This window comes from Cydia pomonella, chromosome 27, assembly GCF_033807575.1.
Source record: "Cydia pomonella isolate Wapato2018A chromosome 27, ilCydPomo1, whole genome shotgun sequence".
Classification (NCBI taxonomy): domain Eukaryota; kingdom Metazoa; phylum Arthropoda; class Insecta; order Lepidoptera; family Tortricidae; genus Cydia; species Cydia pomonella.
Genome location: NC_084729.1, coordinates 9,517,084 through 9,532,931, shown reverse-complemented (window position 1 = coordinate 9,532,931; position 15,848 = coordinate 9,517,084). Strand labels below are relative to the sequence as shown.

The 15,848-nt window shown below is 36.8% G+C and overlaps 2 protein-coding genes across 2 annotated transcripts in view; both read left to right on the top strand.

Moving 5' to 3' along the window:
* Positions 1–330: 330 nt before the first annotated feature.
* On the top strand, positions 331–3,913 carry LOC133532842 (uncharacterized). The gene is made up of 4 exons (XM_061871696.1): positions 331–620; positions 1,469–1,597; positions 3,213–3,813; positions 3,906–3,913. The coding sequence occupies exons 1-4, from the start codon at positions 483–485 to the stop codon at positions 3,911–3,913; spliced, it is 876 nt and encodes a 291-aa protein (XP_061727680.1). The 5' UTR covers positions 331–482.
* The window catches only part of LOC133532546 (zinc finger protein 761-like), a 110,983-nt gene continuing 98,969 nt past the window's right edge, over positions 3,835–15,848 (top strand). The window contains exons 1-6 of the mRNA XM_061871271.1: positions 3,835–4,292; positions 6,040–6,162; positions 7,014–7,141; positions 9,768–9,842; positions 14,121–14,250; positions 14,775–14,972. Of these exons, the coding sequence (XP_061727255.1) occupies positions 3,951–4,292; positions 6,040–6,162; positions 7,014–7,141; positions 9,768–9,842; positions 14,121–14,250; positions 14,775–14,972 (996 nt within the window). The 5' untranslated portion in view covers positions 3,835–3,950. The remainder of the gene's footprint in view (positions 4,293–6,039; positions 6,163–7,013; positions 7,142–9,767; positions 9,843–14,120; positions 14,251–14,774; positions 14,973–15,848) is intronic.

Here is a 15,848-nt window from a genome sequence, read left to right as displayed (position 1 = left end):
CCAATGTCTGTAGAAGAAAGAAAAAGCAATTAAAAGCGATGGCTACTTATTCTAGCACATTCACAGATTACTTTCACCTTGCACGTCCAGCTAGCTAGTGCGGTGTTCCTAGTGAGTATTATATGCTTTGGGCCTCAGCCTAAGTACCCATACTGCCATACTAATTGCATGGAAAAGTACTCACGTTAAAACACCGATTGTACTTTCATGAACTGGTATTTACACGCCTGCGCAAGATTGTGCGCAAGTACACACTATACATATTCGAATGTGAAAAAAATTCCGAACGCATGTAACCTGACAGTGTGACAGAGCGACATTGACAGTACATGCCCTTATGCCCATTGTTTATGTTATTTATTGCAGATGATGTATTTTATTCTCATTCTGTCATTCTATTTTCAACGTGTTTCAGCTAGGTTAGAAATGAGCAATTTATTCTGATCTATTTCAGAACTCAATATTGGCGCGAATTGTTCACCATGGATGTAACACAAAATGAGTCCACAAGTGTGGACTCCTTGTTGTATTGCCGCGCCTGTCTGTCGACCCACGGGAGACTGTTCAATATTCATGAATATAAACTTGCAGACGCCTTCGCGCACATCACAGGGATTTATGTAAGTAACAAATATATTTTTTTACTGTTTTTAAACCTCTCAATTTTTTTTTTTTTTTTTTTCAGCCTATATACGTCCCACTGCTGGGCACAGGCCTCCTCTCATGCGCGAGAGGGCTCCTAAACCTCTCAATATTACCTACAATTTCATTTTAATAAAATCCTCATAAATACATAAAATACTCGTATTTATAAAAGCTAGGTACGTAATGGCGTCTAAATGATGGTTTAATTTATATCCCAGATATTAATATTTTATTTTACTTTATTAGGTACACTAAACAGATATCATACAATATCATGACAAACATACAATTGCATATTATGGCTTAAAAACTAGCACAAGTTCCAAAACAAGTGTACACAGCATGCTTTACAAGTAAGCGCAAATGTTACAAATAAATTTAACAGCATATCATAGCTACAGTGAAAAATATCAGAGAAGAAATAACTGTCTACACTACAATATAGGAGAGTAATAAACTTTACATTAAAGATTAAACTTTATTAAAATAAAGCACCAGATAATTATTAGAAAAACATAGATGGCAGTTATTTTTTCGAAAAATTTATTATTCTATAAAAGAACTAAAAAAAGTAGGTAACTTGCAAATCATTTTGACTGTTCTAAAAAAGAAACTGATTTGTCTACTAGGAAAGTACCCTATTGTACACTTAAGCTTTGTACAATCGCACAAGCTGTATATTTATATTCCAGATATTTAACTAAGAGGTTGATTGCACAAAGTTAAGCAAAAAAACTGTATCTGAAATATAAAAAGGGATTACCCATCAACCAACCAAACAACCATGCCTGCCTACTTAACATAGTTGTTACTATAATTTTAGGTTGACCAAGACCAACTTCCGCAGTCCCTGTGTGTGTACTGCGGCACTCAACTGCTTAAAAGTGCATCTTTTAGAAACATGTGCCTGCACACACAACAGAGTTTAACCTTGGAGCTCGTCAAAGAGAAGGTACACATTTTGAATAGTCTAGCCAACCAAATTTGTCAGTAAATAAGAACAATAAACTCTAATACTAGTACTATATAATATACACGGTGTAACACGAGGAACCCGAAAGATTTTAACGATGCACTTTGGAGGCCAAAAGAACAAAAAAATGTTATATGAGTTTTAAGAATATTTAGCAAAAAAAATTTTTTTTGGTTGTAAGTTGCATTTTATCCACATGTGAGGCAAATTTTGAGTTGTTTCCTTATGTTGGCTGGTAGAATTAATTTTTAAATGATAATTTTGAATGATAAATGTTTAATATCATTCATTTTGCATTGATTTGCTTTTGTTTTATATTTTACAGTTAGTATTTTCCTTGTGTTGGTGTGGTGAAAAATGTTGTTTCACTTGGTGGCAAAATTTCTTTAACCCTCGCACTGCTCAATATTCCGCTACTCTCGTGGTTCAATTTTGGAATCTTTCACTTGCTCGGGTATCAATATTAGCTTGAGAGGTTAGACAACAACTCTGCCGCCTTGTAAAACAAATAACTATTATGTTACATTAGAAGACCCATTCTATTGTGTACTTACATGATGCTTGCGCAATAAAAACATATTTAACTATTTTTACTAATAAAACACAGTTCTTGTAACTTATGTATTCAAACCAGGATATTTAACATTTTTTTTTATGATTCATTATTTAACATAATTTAGTACAATGTAATTACTTAATCTAGTGTACATTTCCATCCTAGACAGTAATAACAATAAATTAATACAGTTTAGTGAGCTATAGGCGCTCATTATAAACTTTTTAACAACTTAGTGTTTATAACATTGCCATGGGTAAAATCATACTTACACTAAAGCTTAGAACAGCAGGATAACTATTATTACGTTCGCTCAGATATAGCTTACGTTTGTTGCATACATAATAACCACCTATAATTAAAACATTTAACCATTAAGCTAAACTAACATATTTGATTTAAGATTTAAATTCGTAGTACCTGGGCGACCGAGCTTTGCTCGGTTATAACTATTTATTGTAATATGGTGGTCTATAGGTGATAATCTTAACTATATTTTTTTACTAAATTAAACTTGTCCAAAACAATAAAAATTAAAAAATTATATTTAAACTTGAACATATAAAAAAAAAAGTCAGTCACCGGGCGAGATTCGAACGCGTAACACTCGTTTAGCAGTCCGCGTCTTAACCCGCTGGACCAGACGGACAATGGCCGATAACACGAAATTAGCGACCATATTCTGCGTCGAAAGAAAAACGCATGAAAACTCGAAAACACGCGTTTTCCCAAACATAAGACTAATCTAGATAGATTGTATACCCCCAAAAACCCCCATATACCAAATTTCAGCGAAATCGTTAGAGCCGTTTCCGAGATCACAGAAATATATATACATATATATATACAAGAATTGCTCGTTTAAAGGTATAAGATATGTGACTTTCCAATATTTCCGTACTGATATTTGAAACAAATAGAAATAGTTGCTATCATGTAAATTGCCATGTTCGCTTGACATTGTATAACATGGTTGTTAAGTTTAATACAGAAGAGTGATGCTATTTAAATTTTTCAAAATGGTAATTATTTTTTCAGCATTATATGGAAGATATCCACAAAATAAATACTTCCAACCCATTCCTGGACCTAACTTTAACTGAAATCCAAACCATAGAATGTATAGATATAGCACCAGCTGACACAGCCATAGAATGTATAGATATAGCACCAGCTGACACAGCCATAGAATGTATAGATATAGCACCAGCTGACACAGCCATAGAATGTATGGATACACCGGCAACTGACACAAACATGGATTGCATAGATACTACAGATATAGATCTCCCACTGAATGATATTGACCCAGAGGATATAAATATAACCCTTGAACCAAATTTAGACTTTGCTGATGTCGACCATGCTATGAGGAGACACAATCCAAATGCGAAATCTACTGATTCGAAATATGAATATAATAATAAAACGTCGATTCATAATAATATTCTTAAAACAAATGTGAAATATGTTGTAAAGAAAACTGATACAAAGATAGCAGATGAAAACTTAAAGCAAGTGTTGAATGCAAACAATGACCTTCGTAAACCAAGTGTAAAACTGAATCAAATAGATGGTACTATAGAAATAACTGATACAAAAATGAAAGATGCGAAGAAAAAACTTAATATTAAAAAACGTAAAATTAAAAAACCGAATGTAAAATTTGTTGGAGTAGATGGAATAATAAAGAAAACTGATTCAAAAGTTGAATATGAAAATCAAAAGCAGGTTCTTAATATAAGTAAAGATAAACTGCAATATATTAAAAGTCGAATGAGAACAATTGGGTACACTATCAAGAAAAATATGGAAACAGCTATTGGGGAAAGTAGCGGTATCAGTATTCCAGGAGATATTAAGATAAATATTGAAACTAAAAATAAATTTGAAGTAAATGGAGTCAGTGATGTAAAAATAATTAGAATGCCCATAAAATTAAGACAAGAAAAGTTGAAAGAGACTGCTGCTCTTAAGAAGAAAATAGATATGAAAATTATGATGAAATCTAAGAGTCGTGATTATATAAAAAGGAATCCAGAAAATAATTATTTGCCGGTGTTTGATTTTGCTAAATTTGAAAGTGATTATAAAGTGGAAATTGTGACCTTGAGCAAGGTGAGAACGACTCAGTCTATTCTAATTCTACCCCGATTTAGTTATTTTTTCGAATCCCGTTAAGGGCATTTATTTATGTGATGAACACAGATATTTGTTCCTGAGTCATGGGTGTTTTTTATGTATACACCGTGGGCCAATTAAACCCGACAGATTTCAAAGGTGTATTCTTGACCGCATTTAGAGACTAAAATGTCATACAATGTTTTCTGAAATCGGTCTTGTTTTAGAGATAATGACATTTCTGTGAAAATTTGTTTCTTTTATAACTTAGTCAAAAACGCCTAAAAAGGCGATGTGATGCTGCCACTATGTGACTTGGTTTAGACATACCTACTGACAGATATTAAAGTTTTAAAATAAACTCGCAATTTTCGTCTGTAAATAAATAAAAAACTTTACTTATTCGTTGTAATGATTTTTTTTCACCAAGGTGTAAAAATAAATAACGTGTCGTGTGCAGAAAACGCAAAAGGGAATTTTTTTTCGGCAAAAAAAAATTTTTTTGTTGAATTTGGCCAAAATCATATAAACTTTTTTGCTTCTTATGACCTCAGGAATGCGTGGTTAAAATCTGTCGGGTTTAATTGGCCCACGGTGTATATTACAAAAAAAATAATAATCATATTGAAATAGTTTACCACGAAATAGGCTCGCCTCAGCATAATGCAAAGTAAGAAAAATAGTACAAGCTTTGCTACTTTAGGGCCACGTCGATTGGGTCAAAAAAAATACACATATCTAACTAAACTTATTTCTACAATCTAATATTGTATTTTAAACATATCTAATATTGTAAGAACCCCTCGCTACTCGAAGGTGAAAGCCTCCTCTAGTTTCCAAACGTCTCTATTATTCGCTTTGTGCATCCATTGATCACCAGCCAGTCTCACTATCTCGTCTGTCCATCGCGCTTTAAGTTTGCCTTGTTTTCTTGTACCTGGTGGCTTCCAGGAGGCCAGTCTGTGATTCCCTCGGTTGTCTGTCATCCTGGCGACGTGTCCCGCCCAACACCACTGTAAATTAAAAAAAAAAAAACACTTTATTTAATACCAAAGTCCATATAAAACTACTAAAGGATATAATATAATACAGTTACATGGGTCGTCTGTGACTTTTGTTTTCTTTCTAATTATCGTTTGCGATATTTTGTTTTATATTTTAGATTTAGTATACTTCTTTCCATCCACCATTAGGTACCTTTTCCCATTGAGCGTCACAAATAAGTGTTAAACAAATAAACTATAGTATTGTTTTAAATCATTTTCCTAATTAATAATTGGGAGAATCAACTTTTTAGCGTCACTCGTTGCCATGGTTACTATTAGTTGTCCAGGGGACAAAAGCTCATTGAAATACTGATTTTATGGTACTTAAATGTATTAAACTTGCGTTTTTGTGGTCGTTATAACCAATGTCCATAATGGGCCCCCTACTAAGCATGTTAATAGAACGGCATACAACGTCTCTTCAAACAAACTGTGCCACTGTTGTCCCTTGGACAACGGGCAGGCGCGGATACAAGATTTGGCTTAGGGGGGGGCCATTTTGAGAAAATCATATATTTTTGCACAGAAAATAAGGTAAAAAAAAATTTACTCAATTTAGTAATGTGAGAGCCAGGGTTTTAGGGGGGGGGCATTGCCCCTATGGCCCCCCCCTTGTATCCGCGCCTGACAACGGGACAGGATAACAAAACAAAAAAAAGTTGATTCACCCAATTACTGTAAAAACTTGTTATTCGCAGGAAGAGCAACTGGAGGAAATCGCCGCGCGTAAGAAGTCCCAGAACTCGTTCCAGTGTGAGATTTGCGGAAAAGGGTTCAATATGGAGTCCACGTACAACAACCACCGAACTAGACACAACCCTGTAAGTATCATTAGATTATTATTTATTTTATTTAAATTTTATTGCACAGTAAAAAATATACAGTGACAAGAGGCGGACTTAATGCCACGCGGCATTCTCTACCAGTCAACCAAACAAGTAGGCCAAACAAAGAAGCATAGTTGGTTGGTTGGTGGTTGGTTGGTTGGTTGGTGGTGGTTGGTTGGTTGGTTGGTGGTGGTTGGTTGGTTGGTGGTGGTTGGTTGGTTGGTGGTGGTTGGTTGGTTAGTTAGTATTATCAACAACTTCGTCATATAGAAATCAGAAGTAAGCATAGAGTGTTCACTCCTTACATCGGTTTTAGTACCAAATCGCTTATTATTTTCGTAGTCGACATCTAGCATCGAGTAGCGGAAGTATCAGTACCGCTACTTGACAATAGATGTCGCGACGCATACTATTTTTACTTTTTATTTTTCTAGATCGGAAAAATCTGACACGATCCTATTTGTAGAGCCATAAGGTCGTGTCACATATTTTTGCGGCCCTCGAAGAGTAACATATTAATATTAATGCAGATGACTGTACCTATTATTACCGAAAACAATTTTTTTGGCTTTTTTAACACCTACCTAACGGCGTGGGCAGAGGTAGACAAAAAACGGTATTTTTTTTGCCAAAACGGAAATGGATGATTATTTTTATGCCGACCTTATTAAAAAAAAAATATATATATATTTCATATCAAAAAAACATGCATTTTTCTAACTTAACTACTAATCTTAAATTAAAAAGATTTATGCAGACACTACCGAAAATACAACATTAGTTTGGCCGAAAACAAACTTCGAGATTTTTCTATTTCTATCGAGAGACTTTTTTTTTAATTTCAGAGTGAAGGCGCGTTTTCTTGCGAGATCTGTTCCATACGCTTCCAGCGTGATTCCAGGCGCCAAAAACATCAGGACACACACCGACTGAAGTTTATATGCAACTCGTGCGGCTTCGTGAGCAGGCAGACGTCAGTTCTGAGCAGAGAACTTTATATTTTACAAGCGTGCAACGTCACAGAATAAATAAGAGCACTACAAAAAAAAATTAATAAATAAATATTATAGGACATTATTACACAAATCGACTAAGTCCCACAGTAAGCTCAATAAGGCTTGTGTTGAGGGTACTCAGACAACGATATATATAATATATAAATATTTATAAATACTTAAATACATAGAAAACACCCATGACTCAGGAACAAATATCCATGCTCATCACACGAATAAATGCCCTTACCAGGATTTGAACCCGGGACCATCGGCTTCGTAGGCAGGGTCACTACCCACTAGGCCAAACCGGTCGTCAAATGACACTTGCTACGAAACCGAAGATTGACAGCGATTCAGGGACGAATCGTGCTGTCCCTTTCTAATGTGCCATTGGCACTATCCCTTTCGGTCATTTAGGGTTGTCAAAATTCAAGTCATCTGTGGTCGTGCACGTCAAGTTGTGCCAACTCTAATAATTGATAGGAGCAATGCGGAGCCGAACGGAGCCGAGAAAAGCCGAAGGGAGGAGTGTCGCCCCACTTACAACGTTTTAATTATATATTTCATCGTCTTCCTCGCGTTGTTTCAGCATTTTGCCACGGCTCATGGGTGCGCTTGGCAAATAATGCCAAGAATAGAATTATTCAGAACTTATGTACGAAATATCTTCTTCTTCTTCTTCCTCGCGTTGTCCCGGCATTTTGCCAACGGCTCATGGGAGCCTGGGGTCCGCTTGACAACTAATCCCAAGATGTGGCGTAGACACTAGTTTTTACGAAAGCGACTGCCATCTGACCTTCCAACCCAGAGGATAAACTAGGCCTGGTTGGGATTAGTCCGGTTTCCTCACGATGTTTTCCTTCACCGAAAAGCGACTGGTAAATATCAAATGATATTTCGTACATAAATTCCGAAAAACTCATTGGTACGAGCCGGGGTTTGAACCCGCGACCTCCGGATTGCAAGTCGCACGCTCTTACCGCTAGGCCACCAGCGCTTCCTTATGTACGAAATATCATTTGATATTTACCAGTCGCTTTTCGGTGAAGGAAAACATCGTGAGGAAACCGGACTAATCCTAACAAGGCCTAGTTTACCCTCTGGGTTGGAAGGTCAGATGGCAGTCGCTTTAGTAAAAACTAGTGCCTACGTCAACTCTTGGGATTAGTTGTCAAGCGGACCCCAGGCTCCCGTGAGCCGTGGCAAAATGTCGAGACAACGCGAGGAAGAAGAAAAATCCTTACAGAATAAATTTGACACTGACATTATCGCTAACGTCTGCGTAACTTACTTCCTACATAGTACGAGCGAGATGTATAGAAATTAAGTTACGCACATGCTAGCGAATATTTCAGTATCAAACTGAACTGAAGGCTTAAGTTTTTAAGGAGTAAAAAGAGGCTTTTCGAGTTGGTGTGAAATAGTAAATGTTTTACAAGGGGAAAAGTTGTTGTTTAACGGCTTGTGCTAATATTGATACCCGAGCCAGTGAGAATCCAAAATTGATCCACGAGCGTAGCGAGTGTTCGAAAAATGGAATATTGAGCGTTGCAAGGGTTTCAAGGCACGAGGGCTAAACAAATAGGGTTGTTTCCAATTTTTTGAAAAGCTTGTTTTACGTTCTATATTAACTAAAAGTTGCTCTAAAATTCAACTTTTATACTAAAAACGGCTTTAAATGTGTTTCACCTTCAAACCTTCAAGAAAAGAGCGTACTCCCATCTTAAAGGCCGGCAACGCACTTGCCACCCCTCTGGTGTTGCAGGTGTCCATGGGCGGCGGTAATTGCTTACCATCAGGTGATCCGTCTGCTCGTCTACCACAAAAAAAGCCACCATCTTTTCGGTGAAGGAAAACATCGTGAGGAAACCTGCATACATCTGCGAAGAAATTCAAAGGTGTATGTGAAGTCCCCAATCCGCATTGGGCTAGCGTGGGGACTATAGCCCGAGCCCTCTCGCACATGAGAGGAGGCCTGTGCCCAGCAGTGGGACGTATATAGGCTGTATTATTATTCCTTTATTTCTCTTTCTTAGGATTATGTTTTTTACAATATGGATATAAAAGTAAAATATAAAAACACTTGCAAAACAATACAAAAGATAATTATAAACACATTATAAAAAACCTAACCTAGGGTGCCGCCAGCAGCGGGGCAGGGCCCAAGCTGCCGGTGGTCAGGGCCGCAGGGAGAGGAACCGACGTACTGTACGCGCCGTGTCCAAGATCACCGCCTTCTGCATCTGACCCTTGATCCAACCACCTAGCGAGAGTCTCTCAAGGTGTTGGTCGAGACTCTTCGCTATGAGACCGTTCGCTGACACGACTATCGGGACAATGATCGTCGAATCAACATCCCACATGGCAGTTATCTCGTGAGCCAAGTCTAAGTACTTACTGGACTTGTCCTTCTCGGCTTTCACGAGATTCTCATCATGGGGGATGGTGATGTCGACGAGCACGGCCCGGCGTTGCGATCGATCTATTATCACGATGTCAGGCTTATTGGCTACAATAGTCCTGTCAGTGATGATAGATCGATCCCAATAGAGCGTGGCACAACCATTTATTATTATTATTATAATGAATTCGTTAATTCAGGGACCAAGCGAAGAAACATCACGCCATGCACGAGGGCAAGACCTTCCAGTGCCATCACTGCGGGAAGACCTTCCTGTGAGTCTAGTCTACATATGTACAAAAAAAAAATACAAAGAATCTTTATTTCATAATAATATACATTCTTGTGATGCAGGGGATGGAGCCGCCCGGTAAGCAAAACAATGCTTGTGTTGGGAGGCACCGCTCTTCCCTAGATTTACAACTAGTACATATATATATATATATTATAACTACATGTATGGGTAATTATATGTATAAAGATGTTGCTATTTCTATTGCACGCGCAATGTTTGAAAACGGGATAAGTAGGTACACAATTTTCACCTTTCTCCGGGAATTGGGATTCACACAGGGGCCCCGACCAGGGTACACAATTCTTTAGGGTTCACAAATTCACGGGTTCGCGAATCACGTCTCGTTTGCATGTCTTATTTCGTCTGTCATAGGTGTCAACTAAGTTTAAACGCCGCGGGCGAGGTCTGCATATAGATACTTGTATGTATTATAGGTAGTATTTTGAGCACACATATTTATATTGCTGTCACGCTCACACAGTATAATGATTGATTGTTTAATTTGCTGAATATGGGTTACAATAAGTTGTTGCAATTTTAATTATAAAGTCCACCATATTCCGACCGACCGGACCGGTACAGACCGGTACGTTCGTTTCGTCCGTGCAATTTTATTTAAACTTAGTGTTAAGTATGTTCGTCATGTTTATTTTGCGTTTCTTTCCTTTTGTCTGTTACCTTCCGTGATTATTTCGCACTCGATGGTCTCATTGGAAGATTTTTTTTTTTTGATACTACGTCGGTGGCAAACAAGCATACGGCCTGCCTGATGGTAAGCAGTCTCCGTAGCCTATGTACACCTGCAACTCCAGAGGAGTTACATGCGCGTTGCCGACCCTAACCCCACCCCCCTCGTTGAGCTCTGGCAACCTTACTCACCGGCAGGAACACAATACTATAAGTAGGGTCAAGTGTTATTTGGCTGCGGTTTTCTGTAAGGTGGAGGTACTTCCCCAGTTGGGCTCTGCTCTAGATCTGGAATGACATCTGCTGTGCTGTGCCCTACCACACAAGGTGAGATGACATTCACATTGCCCATACCTCTCTTTTGGACGTAGTTTAAGGACATACCCGGGTCCAAGATCAGCGCTGGAAGTCGCCAGCAACATGCTGAGATGAGGCCATTTCGTGACACTTTACTCTCACTATGTTCTCTTTTATTTATTTATTTATTTAAACTTTATTGCACACATAAAGAAAAATGTACAAATGGCGAACTTAATGCCAAAAGGCATTCTCTACCAGTCAACCATTGGGTCAAACAGAGACATTTGTGTATGTCTATCTATTACTGTTTGTGTGTTTATGAATAAAACAAATTCTATTCTATTCTCTATTTAAGCATGCAAATATAAAATCTAGAAAAAGAAAAGTACAAAATTAAGATGCCTTATTACTAAACTAAATGTAAATGCTTATACCCGGCCCGGGGAACCTTGATCTCTATGACATGTCATTTTCGTATGGACTAACCGTCAATTACAAATGTTTTTGGACTTTTTTTGGTACTTAAACACTTTTTTACAAGCTTTTATTTACTTTCACCTGACCGTTGTCTGTTTCTAATCAAATCTTGCAAGTTAAATTTGACCCACTTCCCGGTTTCCGATGAAGCTGAAAATTTGCATACATATGTAAGTCGGGTGACAATGCAATATTATGGTCCCATCGAGATGATCTGATGATGGAGACAGGAGGTGGTCATAGGAACTCTGTGATAATACAACGTAACCTAATTCTGTTTGGGGTTTTTAGAATTGTCTCGATGAGTATTAGTTGCCTGTGGAAAGAAAAGTACAGTCAGCGATAAAAGCTTGTTCCAAAAATGAAATTTTTGCCAAAAACTTATTATTTATAAATAGGTAATAAAAATACGGTAAAAACCTATTACTACAATTATTCTTTAAATTATGTGTATCCAAAAGCGAATTCGAGGAACTGTCCTGGGGATCATCATTCGCCGCGTCAAGTATACATTAAACTGTAACTAGCTCCTTATAACTAAATTTAGCAATTAAAAACTTGCTTATAGAGAAAACACATAATTCACACAGCCTCATATGCATTTTTTTCTTAAATTGCCAGGAAGATTTTTAATACAAGGTGCCCGTGAGCATTGCGAGAGATTTTAACGGTGCATTCCTGATGGCAACAGAAGCAAAAAATGTTATAAGACTTTTTGTGAAATTCGACAAAAAAAAATTTTTTATGTTTTTTTTCCCCCTTTTTAGGGTTCCGTAGCCAAATGGCAAAAAACGGAACCCTTATAGATTCGTCATGTCCGTCTGTCTGTCCGATTCTGTCACAGCTTCTTTTTTCCGAAACTATAAAAGCTATACTGTTCAAACTTGGTAAGTAGATGTATTCTATGAACCGCATTATGATGTTCACACAAAAATAGAAAAAAAACAATAAATTTTGGGGGTTCCCCATACTTAGAACTGAAACTCAAAAAATCTTTTTTCATCAAACTCATACGTGTGGGGTATCTATGGATAGGTCTTTAAAAATGATATTGAGGTTTCTAATATCATTTTTTTCTAAACTGAAAAGTTTGCGCGAGAGACACTTCCAAAGTGGTAAAAAGTGTGTCCCCCCCCCCCCGTAACTTCTAAAATAACAGAATGAAAAATCTAAAAAAAATATATGATATACATTGCCATGCAAACTTCCACCGAAAATTGGTTCGAACGAGATCTAGTAAGTAGTTTTTTTTTAATACGTCATAAAAATTAAAAAAAAAAAATTTTTTTCATCAAACCCATACGTGTGGGGTATCTATGGATAGGTCTTCAAAAATGATATTTAGGTTTCTAATATCATTTTTTTCTAAACTGAATAGTTTGCGCGAGAGACACTTCCAAAGTGAAAAAATGTGTGTCCCCCCCCCCTGTAACTTCTAAAATAACAGAATGAAAAATCTAAAAAAAATATATGATATACATTGCCATGCAAACTTCCACCGAAAATTGGTTCGAACGAGATCTAGTAAGTAGTTTTTTTTTAATACGTCATAAAAATTAAAAAAAAAAAATTTTTCATCAAACCCATACGTGTGGGGTATCTATGGATAGGTCTTCAAAAATGATATTTAGGTTTCTAATATCATTTTTTTCTAAACTGAATAGTTTGCGCGAGAGACACTTCCAAAGTGAAAAAATGTGTGTCCCCCCCCCTGTAACTTCTAAAATAACAGAATGAAAAATCTAAAAAAAAAATATGATATACATTACCATGCAAACTTCCACCGAAAATTGGTTTGAACGAGATCTAGTGAATAGTTTTTTTTTAATACGTCAATAAATTAAAAAAAAACATTTTTTCATCAAACCCATACGTGTGGGGTATCTATGGATAGGTCTTCAAAAATGATATTTAGGTTTCTAACATCATTTTTTTCTAAACTGAATAGTTTGCGCGAGAGACAGTCCCAAAGTGGTAAAATGTGTGTCCAAAGTGGTAAAATGTTGAACAAGATCTAGCAAGTAGATTTTTTTTTAATACGTCTTAAATGGTACGGAACCCTTCATGCGCGAGTCCGACTCGCACTTGGCCGCTTTTTTGAAGACTCCTGTACATAAAACGTAGTTTTTATTGATAAACACATAACTTAAAATTAACTAAAAAGTTTTTGTTTATTTGGGGGTAGCCTCTCGAATACATTTTTTTAAATTTTTCGATGTCAATCAATAGGTATTTATTTATTTTTTTATTTATTTAAACTTTATTGTACAATACATGAAGAGTACAAATGGCGGACTTAATGCCAGAAGGCATTCTCTACCAGTCACCCATGAGGTATGTCCAGACTAGACTTCAAAGTGGCAATACCGCAGTCAAAAATGTGTTTTGTACCGACTTATGGCGAAATAATGATTTCGAAAAACATTTAATTATCTCTGAATCTAGGCCTAATCCAGAAAATTTTATATGACATTTTAGTTTCAAAGATTACCAGGAATGCACCGTTAAAATCTCTCGCAATGCTCACGGGCACCTTGTATAGCTAGCGCACTGGCGCCATCTTACCGGGCATCGCCGGCGCCATCGCTCGAAACGATGCCGCCGTACCTTTGGCCTAGGATCTATTAGATGGCGCCACTTTTTGTAATTTAACATATCAGTGAAAGAATAAGGTCCAAAGTCAAATGCTGTTCTAAAAGTTTTAATCATGTGTCGAAAGCTTGCAGTAAATTTACTGAGGCTACTAAATTTACTTTGACAATTCATATCTATTTCAAATTCTCTTTGCTTATAGCAAGTCTACGTCGTATTTCTCCCACGTGCGGCTGGCGCACCCCACGAAGAACGTCATCTGCAGCCAGTGCGGGGAAACCTTCATAAGTCCACTCGGCCTGAGACAGCATCAGAAGTTGACTCACACCAAGGTGCATTTATTGACTTACAATAGTACATTGTGCAACGAAAAGAATAAAATAAATAAGAATAAGAATTGTGGTAAGTGAAATTTTGGATACGGGGGTGGCTATTAAAGACCCGAATTCTTACCCCCGGAGTTACACGCAATGTTTTTCATCACACTTGTGAAGAAAAAACAAAATTTTAAACGAAATAATTCTTAAATACGGTCACATATGAAACATTTGTCCGCCATTTTGTAATTTCTTGACAGGACTTAATGTCCTATAATATTTAAAAAAAAATGGGTCCGATATAGACAATTGATCCTAAAAACAAACCTGATCCATTGATACCGTTAATAAAAAAATGTCATCTAGCCTATTAAGCAACAAGGGTTGTAATTAAATCATTGCAAACGAGGTGTTTTAACGTTGGCACGAAGAAAATAATTGGGTGTTTTCACGATAAAATTTCAGTAAAATACATATATTAGAGAAAAAAACAGGTTTAATAAAAAAACACACTTAAACTTTACCTGCGTTTGTTTTAGAAACCGCAACAATTTAAGTGCACTGTCTGCTCAGCCAACTTCAATAGCGTAGAGGCGTTGAACAGACACACAGACACGGCCGCCGAGCACGGCGACCTGCGGCCGTGCGAGCAGTGCGGCGAGAACTGTGCGAGCGAGGACGCGCTACGGGAACACGTCAAAGAGACACATCCGAAGGAGACGTATCGGTGTGAGGAGGTATTATTTTCCTTATTTTTTTTGCCCTCCTAATACGCTGTATCTTTAGGTATTTAAATAAAAGTAAACAAACAATGTGTACATTTTCGGGTAGTTATAACATTTATTGGTTAACCAACCAAATACAAAACCGCCTGGATCTGTGACTGAACGACCTGACTTTAACCTACATTATTTGATCATGTAATGTTTTCATCTACCCTCAACTAGATTTTGTTTACTTTTATTTAAATACCTAAAGATACAGAGTATAGTAGATAGTGACCCTGCCTACAAAGCAGTTCCCGGGTTCAAATCCTGGTAAGGGCATTTATTTGTGTGCATGTCAAAAATATTTGTTCCCGAGTAATGGAGAGTCAAATAATAGCTAATTATTCGTAAATAAAACATTGAAACTAATTCATTATAGACCCAGCCCAGGGTCCAGGAGGTGTCATAACCCCCATGACCTCCGCCTAAATCCGCATATGACAAAAAAATAAACAATATGGCGATAATCAGACATCATATTATGAATAAATAAACAAAAGGTAAACCTACGTACTTACTATATCGAATGGCGTATCATTTTATAGAATTTAGAAAATAATTTTTAGTGTACTTTGATAACTTTTTAATTTTGGATCTATATGGATCATTTTGGATAACTACAATGATTTAAAGTTGTGTTTCAGTTTTTCAGTTTGGTGTAGCTACACCAAATAAAGCTTTATTTGACGTTCATAAGCGTATTGTAATATGCCTTCTTGAATAATAAACTGTCTTTATCTTTTTTAAATAACAATAAATAAATTAATATTATAGGGACATTCTTACACAAATTGACTAAATCCCACGGTAAGCCAAAAAGGCTTGTATTGTGGGTACTCAGACAAC